General features: G+C 39.7%; 1 protein-coding gene across 2 annotated transcripts; it reads left to right on the top strand.

Moving 5' to 3' along the window:
• The first annotated feature begins 5,762 nt into the window (after window positions 1-5,762).
• Window positions 5,763-7,148, top strand: LOC131686001 (cation-dependent mannose-6-phosphate receptor-like). Of its 2 annotated transcripts, XM_058970091.1 has the most exons (6): window positions 5,763-6,143; window positions 6,206-6,321; window positions 6,383-6,473; window positions 6,543-6,755; window positions 6,823-6,897; window positions 6,960-7,148. In XM_058970091.1, exons 1-5 carry the CDS (start codon window positions 5,865-5,867, stop codon window positions 6,895-6,897), a joined length of 774 nt encoding a protein of 257 aa, XP_058826074.1. In that variant the 5' UTR covers window positions 5,763-5,864; the 3' UTR covers window positions 6,960-7,148. The 2 variants fall into 2 exon arrangements, with proteins under 2 accessions (XP_058826074.1, XP_058826073.1); XM_058970090.1 differs by having other exon boundaries at window positions 6,823-7,148.
• The last annotated feature ends 9,249 nt before the right edge of the window (window positions 7,149-16,397 follow it).

The raw sequence follows: 16,397 nt of genomic DNA, 5'->3' as shown, positions 1-16,397 counted from the left end.
TGCTAACTTCGCTGTTGAAGAAAACAGGAGAGAATGATCGTGCCTATTCAAACTACACTCGCATACACGTTACCCACCCAATGCACGCCACTGGCAATAATCTCACGCTTGTGAGAGTGAGCAGCACCTGCCGAGGGAATAACCATTTGACATTGGAAATTCCGATGAATTTATAGAACAAAATCTGTTAAACGGATAGGTGCCCTTACACCAGTGCGACGTATAATAGAGTAACCAACTGGATTTGGACACTTCATCCCGGTCAGCGTGGCAAGCAGAAAGTTAGCAAAAGTTGAGTAAAGCGAAATTGATGCTGGCAGAGTTTCTGCGAGCATTTGCGCGATTTGTGCGAGAATTCTGGCAACGAATTCGCTCAAATGCAATAACCGTTTCTTACAGAAGCGGTTAAACCAACCGATGCTGCTCACTTTTATCCAGAATCCAACCAGAAATGTACGGCCAAGATCTCTGCACGCTTCCTGCCACATCTTTGTCAGATGTTTTGCTCGATTTGTGCTAAATTCTACCAGGTAGAAATTGCCAGGATCTTTACACAGTTTGTGTCCGAGTTATGCAAGGGTTTTTCTCGGTTCCTGTCAAAATTTGCCAGAAAACACGAGCGAAACCGAGTTCGCCCTAGCTCAACTAACCCGACAGGATACGCACAGAAATCTGACAGGGCTGCCAAACCAAGACTTACAGAAATCTAACAGAGCGGTCTCTGCCAGAAAATTTGCTCACTGGGATGCACTTGCCTCCAAATGAACTCGCAGAATTTTATTTATGCATCGATAGCATACTTTTCCATCTGCCTCTCGTTTCTTCTGCTGTAAATTTTATGCATTGGACATATTCGGTCTATCCACTCATTGTATGCTTACTAGAAGTATATGCATGAAAATGCATAAAAATCACAGCAGAAGAAAAGAGACGGGAATAGAAGGTATGCTAACTATGCATATTTTTGTTTCTCAGTGAAGGCACTAACACTCTTGTGTTGTTTTTTAGTCTCAACGTCGTTTGTAAATCAAAATTGTGCGACCGAAAACCAAAGTCGCAAGGACAGAACATGCTTTGTAAAACCCGCTTCAAATATATTAGAACATAAAAACCGGATATAAACTTCAAGCATAAAAAAAATGGGTGAGTAATGTCCAGGACATAACCGGAGTGTTGTGACTACTCGTTTGACTTGTAATTCAAATCGAATGACACTCAATGAAATATGTAGGAATGTTTCAAGTTATTCTTTATAATAATTATGGTGATTCTGGAAAGACCCTTTGTTGTTGGCGTCTGCGTTGATAGGAGATGCGCTGGATTCTAAGCTCGTTGAGACATTCATTCATGAAATGAACAACCATCGGAATCTTTTTCCTAGCGTACAGAAATGAATCACGCTTAGCGAAAAACTAGGGGCGGGTAATGTCCGGGACATAACCGCGATGATCATATTCTTAAAATTCTGCTTGTATCTCTTTCAAATGACTAAATTTTACGCATTAAGTTCGATTCACCGGGCTTAGCGAAATTTTCCTGGGGATCCCGTTCGATAATCTATTCAATAAAACAATTTTATTAACGAGTTCTCCGCATTGAATACAAGTCAATAATTTCATATAATGATTTCAACAAGCAGGCAATGTACTTGTATGACAGGTGGGAGTGTTTTGAAGTGGTTTAGTGGAGGTAACAACATAAAATCGTGTATTGGACATTTTACAATGATTCTCCTTAACCCTGCAAAACCACGGGATTGGCAGCAGAGGGTTAAGTTGTTTGGAAGAGATGACAGTTATTATATGATATTCGTGGCATTTAAAACTGGACTCCATGAAAGTGCGATTTTTCTTATAAAAGTGCGCTTTTACATTGAATCGTTTTCATGTATGAGGCGCACTTATTCCTTGTTGGATAATACATAAGTGCGTAATAGACACCAAGGCGATTCAATGTAAAAAGCGCAGTTCTATTCGCGTTTCCGCACTTTCAGTCGCACTTATTATGTGCGCAATGCGCTATAACGAAAAATATAAAATTGTTCTATAAACTGCAAAGTTATTGCCACGTTGACCTGAAAATTTGTCATTTCATTCATATAAGAACAATCATTGAAATTATGTCAATTTATGCTTTGCAAGATTTGAAATAACTTCGAAGTGTGGTCACGACACCCCTGTTATGTCATATACATTACCAACCCATCTTTTTCCATTCAGTACAACGGCAGTTATTCGCGTTTAAAAAGTCGGGTAAATTTCCGGCAGAAAATATTGGAACGGGACCCCTATATTGAAACGTTAGAAGTATTCTACTTCAAAACATTTTCTTAAGATTCACTGGTAAAAGTACAGAATTAACAAGCGCAAACTTAATACTAGTTAATAAAAGAAACTTTCTAATTAAATTCTTTTTCCATTTTGCATTCGTCCTAATAAGGACGGTTTGTAGATAACTATGGTGATACAAGACGAGAATCTTTTGAAACGACTCAAACATTGTCGACGATTTGTTTCTACTGCGTACATACATATGAACATTCCCCTTTCGCAGCTCACACCGAATGAGTACGCTTTGCATCAAGGCATCCCTATTTATTTACTTTTCGTTGCAGAGGGAAGGCCATCCTTTTGTGCGACAATTGAAAATATTAGGTTTGTTCCAGTACACGGAAGTCACTCCGGAGTAAACAGGAGCAAAAAATCTTTGCTCCTTTTTACTCCGGTTTGCTACCAGAAGAAGAAAAAAGAGAAGAAGAGAGTACAGGAACGATTTTCTCCGGAGTACTTCCAGTCTCTCCTGGTACTGGAACAGACCTATTTTCATCATTCGTTTTGGTGTAGCTTTCGCTTAGTGGCAGAGTTGCCAAATTTGCTGATTTTTTTTGGAAGGAATTGCAAAATTATTTTTAATTATGCAAATTAATAAAAGGAACTTCCTAATAAAATTCTTTTTCCATTATACATTGATCCTAAGGACGGTTTGCATATAACTATGACACAAATCCATCTACAATGAAAAGCGCTAACGGAAAATAAGCATCACTAATTCTTTGCAAGTATTTTGTTAGTCCTGAAAAGGACTGTTGGCAACATTAGAGACGCGTGAATTTACTTATCTTCTTCGGGCAGCTTTCTTGGCAGGTTTGGCGGCCTTCTTTGGCTTTGGGGTCTTCGGCTTGTTAGCTGCAGCCTTCGATGTTTTGGCGGCATTTTTAGTGGCAGTTGCTACCGCCTTTTCAGTGACTGCGTTTCTTAGCCTTTGGCTTTTTGGCCTTCTCACCGCCACCACCTCCACCAACGTTTTTCTTCTTCTCTCCGGTGGTAGCCGATTTGATTGGTCGTCTGATGCAGCTTCTCACGACCTGGCTTTGAGAAAAGTTGCGACACCCCTATTTATAGGTATTATCATTAATGTTGATTCTCATTTAAAGTAGTTTTTGAACTATTTAAACAAATTTTATATAGCAAACAACGTATCGGTAGCAAGCGTTGAACATTTTCCTTCCGATTTATGAAACAAGATTAGCAATTCGTTTAGTAGAAGAAAATTTATTAAGGTTCAAAACGTACGTAACGCTTTCGCTAATATGCACTACTATCGCTTTCTCGCTCGTTCTCGTGGCGTGACTAATATGCTGGCTTTCCCCCCACCAACTGCTCTCGTCAAGCAACCCAATACGAATAATCATAGGAACAAACATGTAGTGGACCTATATATAAACTTTTCATTATTTTATTGTTCGGTTGCTGCACCATATTGACGGCTCTGTGCGGGATGAGCTGAAAATTTTCACTTTTCCGAGTCGTTTTCGAAATATTTTTCAAAACACTATTTTTCCGTTGATAATGAATGTCCTACATATTCCAAAATTTAATACAACATTGGTACAAATATTTTCGACAAGATGCCGAAGAAATTGATTAAATCCATTCAGAAAATCGTTTTTACGTACTACAACGAATTTTTTTTGAAATGATGTTATATTATGAATATTGGACCTAAAATTTATCGGATGGAACGGAAAACTATATATAGCTTAATGACCCATAATTGTTAAAAACATGGATTTCATGGACAGCACATTTATGATTTAATACACTGATATTTAAAATTTAAATGTGATGACAGTCGATTATGTTATATAGCGGCACACTTAGTTTTAAAGTGCAATTTTATTAAGGATTAAATGGAAAGTTCATGAATTCTCGGTGAAACTTAAATATTGTATGTCAAATCTCTTCGAAATAAAGTGTAGATTATTTACAGTGTAGTTTTCAAAAATGCGAAAAACTTTTTTATTTTACTGCGCGAAATAAAACACGTTAGAATGTGATATAAACAATTTGGTAATGTTATTATTCTATTCTGAAAATAATGATTGTTGGCAATTTCCATATAGACAAATCAGAGTTATTGGCGTCCAGGAGGACGATTTAAATGACGGGTAGAACAGCTAAAATTGACAGCGACTAATCGCCCGAATGTTGCATTTGAGATAGCCCCCTATTTGCTGGGAAATTGAAGAGCAATTAGCGCATCCGTATTTTCTGTTTGGTGGCTAGCAATGTTTATATTTGTCCGCACACAAATAGAAATATTGGGTGAAGCACTAAAAACAAACCGCAAAAAAGTCTAGAGGACTGTAAAAAGAGATTAAAACTACTAGGGGGAGCAAAGCGCAACTGTCTCCGTGTATTCACGGACTGAAACATGGGGTCTCGCTCTAGCATATTGTATCCCATTACTTTGACATGTATGTACCTGGGGCAATATGTGTCAAACTGATGGACCTAATGGACGTGTAAAGGGACCCTTACACGCGCAATAAAAGTGTCATTACGAAGTAGTGTCATTACTGGAATTGTATGGGAATTCCATCATTACTCACCTTACACGTTCATTAAAAGTGGCATTACTGCTCAGTAATGACATTACTAACGCCTCGTGTACGGGGCTCTTAAGAGCGAGATAATAAATTATCAGTGTTACCCGGTCAAACCATTCGGAATTTGATTCGGAATCCTGAATGGAGTCATTATGGATTACAAATCAAATGCAACAACCGATTCTGAGTCGGAATCGGTTGTTGCATTTGATTTGGAATCCATAATGACTCCATTCAGAAATCCGAACCGGTTCCGGAATGAGTTTAACTGCCCTCTAAGAACGGTTGGTTTCAAAATCGTCCAATGAAGGACGTTTGTAGGACCAATTTGGACAACGTCCAAATAACCGTTCAACAAACGTCCATCGTTGGACCCGTGTTGAACGATTTTGAAACAATTTTTTGGACGTCTCAGTGGGTGGGTAGCAGCGTCCCAGTTAAACTCATTCCGGAACCGGTTCGGATTTCTAAATGGAGCCATTATGGATTCCAAATCAAATGCAACAACCGATTCCGACTCAGAATCGGTTGTTGCATTGGATTTGGAATCCATACTGACTCCATTCAGGATTCCGAATCAAATTCCGAATGGTTTGGCCGGGGTCATGCGACATCTAGCAGTTATAATCTCTTTTGGACTGTATGTTGGAAATCACTTTGCAGTAGCACATCCAGTAGGATGTGATCGATTAGAAGGAAAGCACTGATTTAAATACTTAACACTTTGATTTTATTTTCACCTTTTACACTTCAGTGGTTGAAATAAAACATACAGCTGAATTTAGTGTGTAGGTCCTTTTCTCTCGGATCTTTAATAACAAAAGTTGTTAAAATTTCCAACACTGTTCAGTACACACTTCACGCCGGGATTTTATACTGTCACTTTCATTTGATCAAAACAATCACCAAATGTAAATATTCTGCAGATAACGAAAAAAGTTTTTCACTCGATTTGTCTACAACGGAATAATTTTCGATGACTAACGTTCTATTGCTGGCTTTGGTAACCCTTCTGCTGAATGGTGGAAGGTTGGTGTTGGCCGGAGCGGCCAATATCTGCAATAAACTGGACGCCTGCCGATGTGAGTATCCAGATGGAAGTGGAATTGATTTGAACCAGGTAGTGCCCAAAAACGGTGACTATTTGGAAACAATGGATCCCAAGACTCAGGATCGGTATTATTTTCATCCCTGTTCAAATATAAAGTATTTAGACAAGGTGGGGACTAATTGTAGTACAGAGCATGGCTATACGGTAAGTGAATTCTAAATAATTGCACAATGTAGGATCTTCGATGTAGCTTTTGCTTATTTCAGTTGTGCCGTTATAACAATTCAACCGATAACTACACAAAGCTGGGGACAGCTAACGATAGCAATTTCAACACACCCGAAGATGGTCAAAAATATCTAGTTTTCAACACAAACTCCATGTATGTCGAAATCTGAATTATTCCGACATTTCGTTAGACTAACTAGCGCTTTCTATTTTAGAGTGACCACGATTCAGCTTTTATGCTTGAAACACGACAAATCATATATCTATGTTGAAATGGATCAAAATCTAAAAGCAGAAAGTCAACCGGTAGTTTTTCTTTATACAACCAACATTATAAAAATGACGTCCCAGCTAATATTGTTTTTATGTTTACAGAAACTGCTACTCTTCTCACCGTACGCTTGTACTACAACCATCGAAGAAATCAGTCAGTCTAGCGTGGGACAAGTGCTCCTGATACTGTTTTTCACTGGAACTTTTACCTACTTCACGATCGCTTCCATCGTTCGATTTGTGTATTTTGGCGCACGTGGAATCGAAGTGATTCCAAATCTGGACTTTTGGAAGGATCTACCCGGGCTAGTGCGGGTATGTAGAGAAGCGGCATTCCTTCCCTGTATAAGCTTCCTATGTAACATTAATCGTTTCATTGCAGGACGGGATAAGCTTCCTTAGAGGCGGATGTCACGTCGAACGGACACCCGATCCGGATTCATATGATGCCATCTAGGTTGGACTGATCTGAGTAATTTTAGTTCCTTTGTTTAATTTGTTCTCTCTCCATTGCGGCAGCTGAGTTCCATGAGTCTTGAACTTATGAATCGTGAACTAAATTTAGATAAGCCAAAAATAATTTGAAATTTAGTTAAGCCAAAAATAACCTACAGATTTCGCTACCAGTGTGTTCCAAATTCTAATTGTGAGCGTTGTTGAATGGAATCGTTTCTGTTCTAATAGGGTAATAAACAAATTTAAAAGCAAGGTTGGTCCTTCTAGTGCTACTTTCATTGATGACCGCCTATATGTAAAATTTAGCAAAGTCACTTATATGTATTATTGATTCAATTATGTACACAAAGACTAGGATATGGATTAGTTTTTTTTCTACACGTATTTTGCTGTTTCTGTTAACATTCTTATCTGACAATGTGTAGCAAGATTGACGCGTCCTTCTAACACAATCCACCAGACAGTCCCTTAACAAGTGTTGGAAATTGTATTATTCATTTTACTGGATCTTATCGTTGGAAGGGGATTCTCTGCCCCTTCGGATTGCGCATAAATGCCTCTATTTATGGATTCGTTCCATATTAGCCCGTCATATACCGATTATGTGAACTTTACCGTAATTGAAAAATATTCCCTGTACCATTTTCAAAGTTCACATTTATGGTAAAAGATTTCCAGTCACTGCATTGATAAGTTACTTATTTAATTTAAAACGATGGGCTCACAGAAACATCAAAACGCCTGAAATCAAAGAAAGCCTGCTGTCCGGATGGAATACCAAACGTGGTGCTATAAGCTGCAATCCTGGCATATCCGGACATGTTCAGGGTGGTGCTGCAGAAGCGTCTAAATGAAGGCAACTTCCCCGATATGTGGAAGGTTCAGAAGCTGGTGTTGCTGCATAAGTTCTTTTAACGGGGGCTAGGGAAACCACTGGGCGATCCGGCGTCGTATGGGCCCATATGTCCGCTGGATACACTTGGAAGATCTTTGGAAAAGAATCAGGCTGACGAAATGCACTGAGGGCGAGCGCGGAATGTCCAATATTCAGTTTGGATTTCGCAAAGGAGTATCGACAGTGGAGGCAATTCGGACAGAGCTCGAGAGTGCTGAGAAGGCATCTAAACAGAAGTGAAGAGGAGTTCAATACTGCGCTGTGATCACGATAGATGTGAAGAATGCATATAACAGAAAGCCATCGCTGCAGCGCTGCACAGAATGAGGGTTCCCGATTCTCTATGCCAGATCCTGAAGAGCTACTTCCAGAGCAGTGTACTTAAGTCAATGCGAGTCACAGCGGGCGTTCCTCAGGCCTTCATTCCCGGCCCAACTCATTGGAATCGGATGTACGACGGAGCCTTAACTCTGCGGTTGCCCAGGAAAGCGAAAATCGTGGGTGGTTTCGTGAACGCGGACGTGTCACTAACGGTGATAAGTGAAACTTGAAGAAGTGGGGGTTTCGGTGACAGAGACAATAGACGCAATCGAGAGCTGGATGAATTTCGGCGGCCCACAAAGCAACACGAGACGTTTGCTATCTACTGTTTCGTCATCGACACTGCGATATGGGCTCCTGCGTTGAAAACCAAGCAAAACCGTGAAAAGCTGAGCATGACATTATCGGAAGGATGATCCCCACTCTGGCGGAGGATATCGTTTGCTACAATCGGAGAAACACCAGAAATGTGAGGAACATAGTAAGAGTCGATTCGGCGACAAAGTAGCAGCAGGAATGGGACAGTACAGGTTACTTATGTTACTCGTTCAAAATACAAGCAACGAATGGCAGAAAAAGGGTATCGAGACATCCACATCCTACTTTCCATACTATCCCACTCGTTCGTGTGTTCAAAGTTTAACCTCGCACGGCAGCGTGAAGAATGATCAGCAAACTTTACACACAGCTGGAAAACGTGTGCACCCATTCATGTTGCTCGTTCAAAATCCAGACAACGAATGGTAGAAAAAGAGTGCGCGTGATCTGGGTCTCTTAGGTGCCCTACATTGAAAGATGTATACAGGAATCAAAAATCAGAAGCGTCTGGCTCAAATGGCACGTTCCCCATGTTGATCGGAGATTTGTGCCTTGCCAAGAATCTTCTTTTCATCATTTCCTAATGGGAAGGATTGGGGAAGTGGTAAGGTTAGGGGTAAGGACAATAACGACACAGAACAATTAAAACAGAGCATTCTGCACCCCCGGAGGGATGCTGAACGATGTGCCGGTGCTATAATAGCAGGAATTAAACTTCGAAGCCCAGGAGGGATTTAAAATTTTTATTTAGGCGGTGAGCGGATATAACAACACCCCCGAGGGGAATGATAACACCCCCGAAGAGATATTGTCATTCAAATATGGCTAAAACTATAGCTCTTTACCACACTGGGTTAGGAACAATAGCGTATCCTTCAGTTTAAGCTCTCTGTGCATCTATGTATGGAGAACCGGAAATCCGGATAAGTAATTGCATTACTACAGGGCAGTTGCATATCAAATATGATGTTCCCTAATCGGATTCACAAAGATCACATGAATAATACTCAGCGCGCTGAATAGTAGCCATGTGATAATTGGGTTTGCAATGTCCAGTCAGTGACCTGAATAGAATACTGCAGTTGTACTTTGAAAAATGCAACAAATTCTTTGACATTTTCGGACTCACATCCGGAAGAAAGTCTTTGTTTGAACAAGCTACGCCAATGGTTGGCATGTTCGGATGCAGCCCAAGAGCGAATCTTGTGCTTTATCCAACTTATCGACTGGATCAATGAAGTCAGTCGCAGCGCCAGCTCTGTCTTTTGAAAAGGGTCAAACTTTTTTATCATTTTTTTTCAAATGGCTATAGTCTAAAAATGACAAATCCTACAAAAAATGTTGTAGGAGTGATTTTCACAAAATTAGTCAAATTTTTGAATAAAAATATTGAAAAAATTCTTCATCGAAAATCATTGAAAAAAATCGATTTTAAAAATTTGAATTGAAAGATTTACAAAAAACTATCTTTGATTTGGGTGAAATTTTGTTCCAAGATAGTTAATTATGTTCCCTACCTAACATCAAAAATTCAAGTTGGACACTTTCAACGAAAAAAAGTTATTTGAAAAAAACTTTTCCTTGTCCAAACTGATTTTTTTCAGTGTATTTTGATCGAAAACTAAACCAATAATAGTCATTATCATCTCAGAATCCCATTTCCCAACTGTTAGTTGCCTGATACATGCAAATTGTATCAGTAAATAATTTGGCATATTACCCTGGTTACCTGTGCCTTACCTGCATCAATACTCATGCTACCAAATAACAGTACTATAAAACTAAGGCCTTCTAACAACAGTTGTGAAGAGCAGTTCCAGAAAAAATATCATTATGGATCAATTGTATAAATCAAAGTTAAACAGTATCAAGTGATGTGCAAAAATAAATAATCCGAAGTGTAATCGTAATCGTCCGGAAGTCGCCATCTTGGATTTCAGCATGGCGTCAGACTTAAATTTCTGGCACTTACTCATCAAGACCATTTCGAAATTACCCATATCGCATGCGAATTTCGCTAAACCGGAAGTCGCCATCGTGGATTTTAAAATGGCTTCAAAAATCAATTTCAGGCACCTACTCGTCAAGACCATTCCGACAATATCCACTCAGTCTAGATTCTAGACTGTGAACTCTGAACTCATCACGCTGGATTATGGACACCGGGTTCTGACCTCGATATTCTGTGCTGTGGACTCTGAGCTATGGCCTCTGGGGTCTTGATTCTGGACTCTTGGCTCTCCCCTCGTGACTCTGGATTCTGGTCTCTGGACTATGGACACATAACTTTGGATTCTGGACTCTTCACCCTCATCGCTGGATGATGGACTCTTGGCGCTGGCCTTGAAATTCTGTACGATGCACTCTTTACTCTGAACCATGGGCTCTGGTATCTGGGCTCAGAACTCGGGACACTGGGCTCAGTATTTTGGGTTAAGGACTCTGGTCTCTAGACTCTGAACTCTGGTCTTTAGACCCTGAACTCTGGTCGCAGGACCCTCGTCTCTGAACTATGAACGCTAGATTCTGCACTTTGAACTCTGGATGCTGCACTCTTCACACTGTGTTCTGAACTCTGGACTCTCCCCTCGAGATTCTGTGTTATGGACTCTGAATTCTGGCCTCTGGGTTCTGGGCTCTGTGCTCTGGAGTCTGAACTCTTGCCTCAGTATTTTGGGTTAAGTACTCCGGGCTCTGGATTCTGGTCTCAGAGTTCTGGGCTCTGACCACAGTAATTTGGGTTGAGGGCTGTGGACCCAGGATTCTCGACTCTATTTTCTGCACTCTCAACTCTGGACTCTGCTTTCTTAACTCTGGATTCTGAGATCTCGCCTCTAGATTCTGTACTGTAGACTGTGGTCTCTGAGCTATGGGCTCTGGTTCTTGAATCTGGATTTTGGACTCTGAATTGTGGACTCTGAACTCTAAACTCTGGATTATGCATTCTGCACTCGGGACTCTGGATTCTGGACTCCAGACTGTGGGCTCTCTCCTCGGGGCTCTGGGTTCTGGTCGCTGAGCAATGGAATCTAAACTTTTGATTATCGAATCTGAACTCTGGATTCTGGATTCTGAGATCGGAAATCTGGACTCTAAACTTAGTCTCACTATTTTGGGTTAGGGGCTCTGCACTTTGGGTTCAAGGGGCTCTGGATTATATGCTGAGTACTCTGGGCTCAGTATTTTGGGATATGAACTCTAGACTCTGGGCTATGAACCCCGAATAAAAATACACTAAGAAAAAAATCAGTTTGGAAAAAGAAAAGTTTTTTTTCAAAAACTTTTTGTCCTTGAAAGTGCCCAACTTGAATTTTTGACGGTAGGTAGGGAACATAATTACCTAACTTGGTACAAAATTTCATCCGAAGATGTTTTTTTGTAAATTTTTAAAACCGTTTTTCCATCCTTTTACAATGTAGGGGAAATATTTATTAGAGAAACTCCTTTGGAAACAAAAAAAATTCCGATACAAAAACTTAATTTGGTTAGTCACAGCTATCGATTGGCGCATCACGTATTTTCTTTGCCATGCCGTGTGCAATCGCCTGCGAAGCCGCAAGCCGCTAAACGGTGTTTGATACAATAGGGGGTCCGAATAGGCCCGTACGCTCATTTCGCACAAAAATGGTTAGCGTCTTGAAAATATCTGTGTTTTCATCCAAACAAAAAATCATTCCATAGAATAAGAGCCTCAAGCTTTCTTAAATACATACCTTTCATTTTTTTCAATTTTATTTGTTGCTTAATTTACGGTTTTTGCGTTATAGTGATTTTTGTTTTGAGGATGGCAAAAAATGAAACACGTTGTATCGCCTCTCTAAACAAAACAAATAATTAGATTCTGCTGTCAAAATTAATGTTATAGAATAGCGGTTCCACGAATATGTACGACAGTCAGAAAGTCTTACGATTTTCTGACAAATCGAGGGGTCCGAATTACCCCCACTGTCTTAATAGCCCCGGGTTCCCCTACCAATTTATTTTCTTTTGTGTATTGAATATTATGTCACTATAAAATGCTATACATCGTCGGCCAACTACCAAATATCAAAAACGTTAAAGTTCCAAGTTCAGAAACGTATCGGCCACAAGTTGTTCTCACACGCTATGGAACGAAACATATGACGAAGAAAAGTTATTTTCTGCAAGAAAATAACGACATGAAAAAGAATTCACCATGTTGCCTGATTTACTCATTCTCTTTAACTTGAATTTGCTGTTTTTAACATTGTCGTGTATCGCAGATCAGAACGCAGCCATATAAATGATAGCATCGTTTGGTTAAAGCTTATCAAATATTTTAGGCCGGCTTTAAAGTTAGTTCGGTTTAGTTAGTACCCCTTTGAGCTTACGGCTATAAACTTTGTTAAATAGTTCACGTGAAAATGTTATTACCATTTCTCATGAAATTGAAAATGATTAGGGATCATCCATCACAAGCACGCAAAATCGATCGTAAATCATGTACTAGGAATAATGAACCAGTTCATGAATACAGCTGAACAATATGTTATGATTTGTAACACGCGTATCGCTACTACCCAGCAAATATGAAACTCCCTTTCCCAATGCCTCCGGATCGGCATACGCTCGTGGCTAATCGCGGTCAAGAAAATACCTGGTAAGTATCTTCAAGCAAACACCTCTTTTATTCGATTCTGTCGACACTTTTATTCCTTCCTCTCCCACTTTCTTACTGGCTACCTCCTACCTTAGCACTTCTCTTTCTTCTCTTCTTCGGGGTCCCTTCTTCACTCACGAAAGTATTATCAAACGACGGCTTCGAATTACAAACCACGGGGTCCTGTGGACACAATGGGGGATGTCAAAATAGCGATTTGGCTTGGGGAACGGTCGAGGCTTAGTTTATGTTGAAGGGCTACGGTCAATTACCTGAAAGTCCAGATCCTTCTCTCAGCAATCCACTTTAGCTTTGTTTCTACTTCTTTAAAACTATTAAACTTTCCAACTTTACTTTTAAACTTCAACTTTTCCAGTTTCAACTTTCACAACTGTTCAAGTCGATGGTCTCCGGGCAATTGACCACAGCTTTGGCGGTTATTGACCTGTTGCCTTCGACTGTTGACCTTTTAGATCGTCTCAGAAACCCGCTACCATTGCAATCATTATCGCCACCCCCAATGGCCGCCCGTTTGTCGATTTTGGCTCCTGGTGGTGGATACTGGAAACTGTGGCGAGTTTTCCTGGCTGCGTTCATATGCCTTCTGACGGTGTTCCACTTTTAGACAAATCACAGACACTTTCTTGACATATTCACAATCGATAAATTAATCGCGACAATCTCACAAATCTCGGACAGAAGCAAATACACTGGTTACAGATTTTACAAATTATTTCACAAGCACGGATATTGGATCGTGACTAATATATTAGCAATCCAGTGGCGTAGCCAGGGGGTTTTTGGGGGTTAACTTCCCCCATAAACCAATATAATTGGATTGAAAAAAATTGATTCCGCCTAAATTTGAATAGGTTGATTGTCTATAAGACATAAACTTACTCACCGAAAATGTGAATACATTTTAATATTTGCTGAAAATATACACTCAGGTTTTTTTTACGCGGGGTATACAGGCCGCGTAAATGAAAACCGCGTAAATTTCAAAATCCGCGTAAATGAAAACCGCGTAAATTTCAAAATCCGCGTAAATTTCAAAAACCGCGTAAATAAAGACCACTTAAATTTAAGAATTTGCGTTAAAGGGAACCTCGTTCATGGATACCGCGTAAATTTCAAAATCCGCGTAAATAAAAACCGCGTAAATTTCAAAACCCGCTTAAATGAAAACCGCGTAAATTTCAAAATCCGCGTAAATGAAAACCGCGTAAATTTCAAAATCCGCTTAAATGAAAACCGCGTAAATTTCAAAATCGGCGTAAATTTCAAAATCCGCGTAAATGAAGACCACATAAATTTAAGAATCCGCGTTAAAGGGAACCTCGTTCATGGATACCGCGTAAATTCCAAAATCCGCGTAAATGAAAACCGCGTAAATTTCAAAAACCGCGTAAATTTCAAAATCCGCGTAAATGAAAACCGTGTAAATTTCAAAATCCGCGTAAAAAAAAACCGCGTAAAAAATACTGCGCAAAAAAACCGCGTAAAAAAACTTGAGTGTACTTTATTGAGATTGCGAAAAGTTGATACAAAAACTCAATATGCTTAATAACAAGAATAACATTTCGGAAAGTAGATGGAAGGTGATGAAAAAGAACGTTTACAGTTTGTCTCTGGCAGGTCAGGATCGGTTTTAATGAACATTTAATTGTTGTTGTATTGTCAATTATACAAATAGTCACAAAGAAGGATTGGAGTCAATAAAAATTTCAATATTTTTGTATATGGTCACGATCACTTTCATAACTTTTTAACCATTGGGTAAAAATCAACCAAATTTTGCACACTTTCTCATTGATGTGTATTGTTTACATGCTGTCAAACTCGAAGTCGTGTTTTTCGATTCAACGAAAATGGAGGTGAACCAACGCGAGTCGAAAGAACAAATTCTTTCCAAACACCTGGAATTTCCTGACCTGTCTCACCGGCAGTTGGGAAAAATGTTGAACATTCACCATTCAACCGTCTCCAGAGTGTTGAAGCGGTTGACGTTGGACCACGGCGAAGGAGCTGGAAGAAAACCGGGACCGGAGAACAAAAAGACGGAGGGAAAGATGAAGCGGATGATTAAAGCAAATCCCAACGTCTCAAGCCGTGATTTGGCTAAAAAGATCGGCATGTCGCAGAGCTACGTCCAGAATGCAAAGAAGAGAGCTGGACTACATAATAGAAGGTACAAAACTTCCCAAACCGCGATGAGTGGCAACAATCGACGGCTAAAACTCTGGCACGGAAGCTCTACGAGAAGATGCTGACAAAATATGGCTGCTGTGTGATGAACGACGAAACGTATATAAAAGCCGATTTTAAGCAAATTCGGGGGTTGGAGTTTTTCACCGGCAAGAGCAAGTTCTATGTGGACGACAAATTTAAGAAGAAGAAAATGTCGAAGTTCGCATCCAAATATCTCATTTGGCAGGCCATCTGCTCGAGAAGCGCCTTTTGCCGTTCTTGCAGCAGCACGACGAAGCTCCGCTATTTTGGCTAGATTTGGCATCATGCCACTATTCTAAAAGTGTCCTGGAGTGGTATGAGGCCAATTCTGTTTGTTCCAAAGGACATGAATTCGCCAAACTGTCCGGAGCTGCGCCCGGTGGAGCAGTACTGGGCAATGATGAAGCGGGAACTTCGGAAGAGCAAGAAGACAGTCAAAGACGAGAAGGACATGTTAAGAAAATGGAAAAAAAATTGAGAAACTGGTACCGGATGACACTGTAAAGACTTTGATGGAGGGCATCAAGCGGCAATCAATTTTACACTCAAGGCTCCATTGATTAACTTTTCTTTTGATTTTTGAAGTGAATATATGTATAAAACTACCCTAAAATTTTGGATTGATTTTGAACATTATAAGAAAATTGGCATGACATTTTCGGTGTCGCAATAATTTCGTGTTCGCCCTTTAAGTATCATTGAAGAATTTTACAACATAAATCAGCGCATCTTCTGATAAAATAGTATTGGTGATTAATCCTCCTAGAAGTGGAGAATTTAATCTGGAAGAAAATTAAGCTCGATACTTAATGTCTTCAGCAAAGTTACTAAGTTACTATTTCAAACAACTTTGTTGAAGACATGAATACTTTATATATTTAGAGTACCAAAATATAGCAGACTATTTGTAAAACAAAATATTTTAAACAAATTATTCTGATATTACCGTGTGTCCTAAATCTCTTCTGCGTATGGGTCTCTGAAGCTTATAAAAATACGTTATATTGAAGAGAACTGGCTTTAAAAAAACCCTAAACATTGCTTTATATCTCGATATGCTGCATTCTTGTACCCGTCATATTTTCAATAAAATTGTTTGAAATGATATTATTAA

Source organism: Topomyia yanbarensis, chromosome 2 (assembly GCF_030247195.1).
Source record: "Topomyia yanbarensis strain Yona2022 chromosome 2, ASM3024719v1, whole genome shotgun sequence".
Lineage (NCBI taxonomy): Eukaryota > Metazoa > Arthropoda > Insecta > Diptera > Culicidae > Topomyia > Topomyia yanbarensis.
This window is presented reverse-complemented; position numbering and strand designations above follow the sequence as displayed.

What these genes read in the sequence shown, in the direction of transcription:
- LOC131686001 (XM_058970091.1), top strand. Translation starts at nt 5,865, where the DNA reads ATGACTAACGTTCTATTGCTGGCTTTGGTAACCCTTCTGCTGAATGGT. An exon ending in GTACAGAGCATGGCTATACG is followed by an intron (nt 6,144 to 6,205) that starts GTAAGTGAATTC and finishes TGCTTATTTCAG; the next exon opens with TTGTGCCGTTATAACAATTC. An exon ending in ATCTACCCGGGCTAGTGCGG is followed by an intron (nt 6,756 to 6,822) that starts GTATGTAGAGAA and finishes GTTTCATTGCAG; the next exon opens with GACGGGATAAGCTTCCTTAG.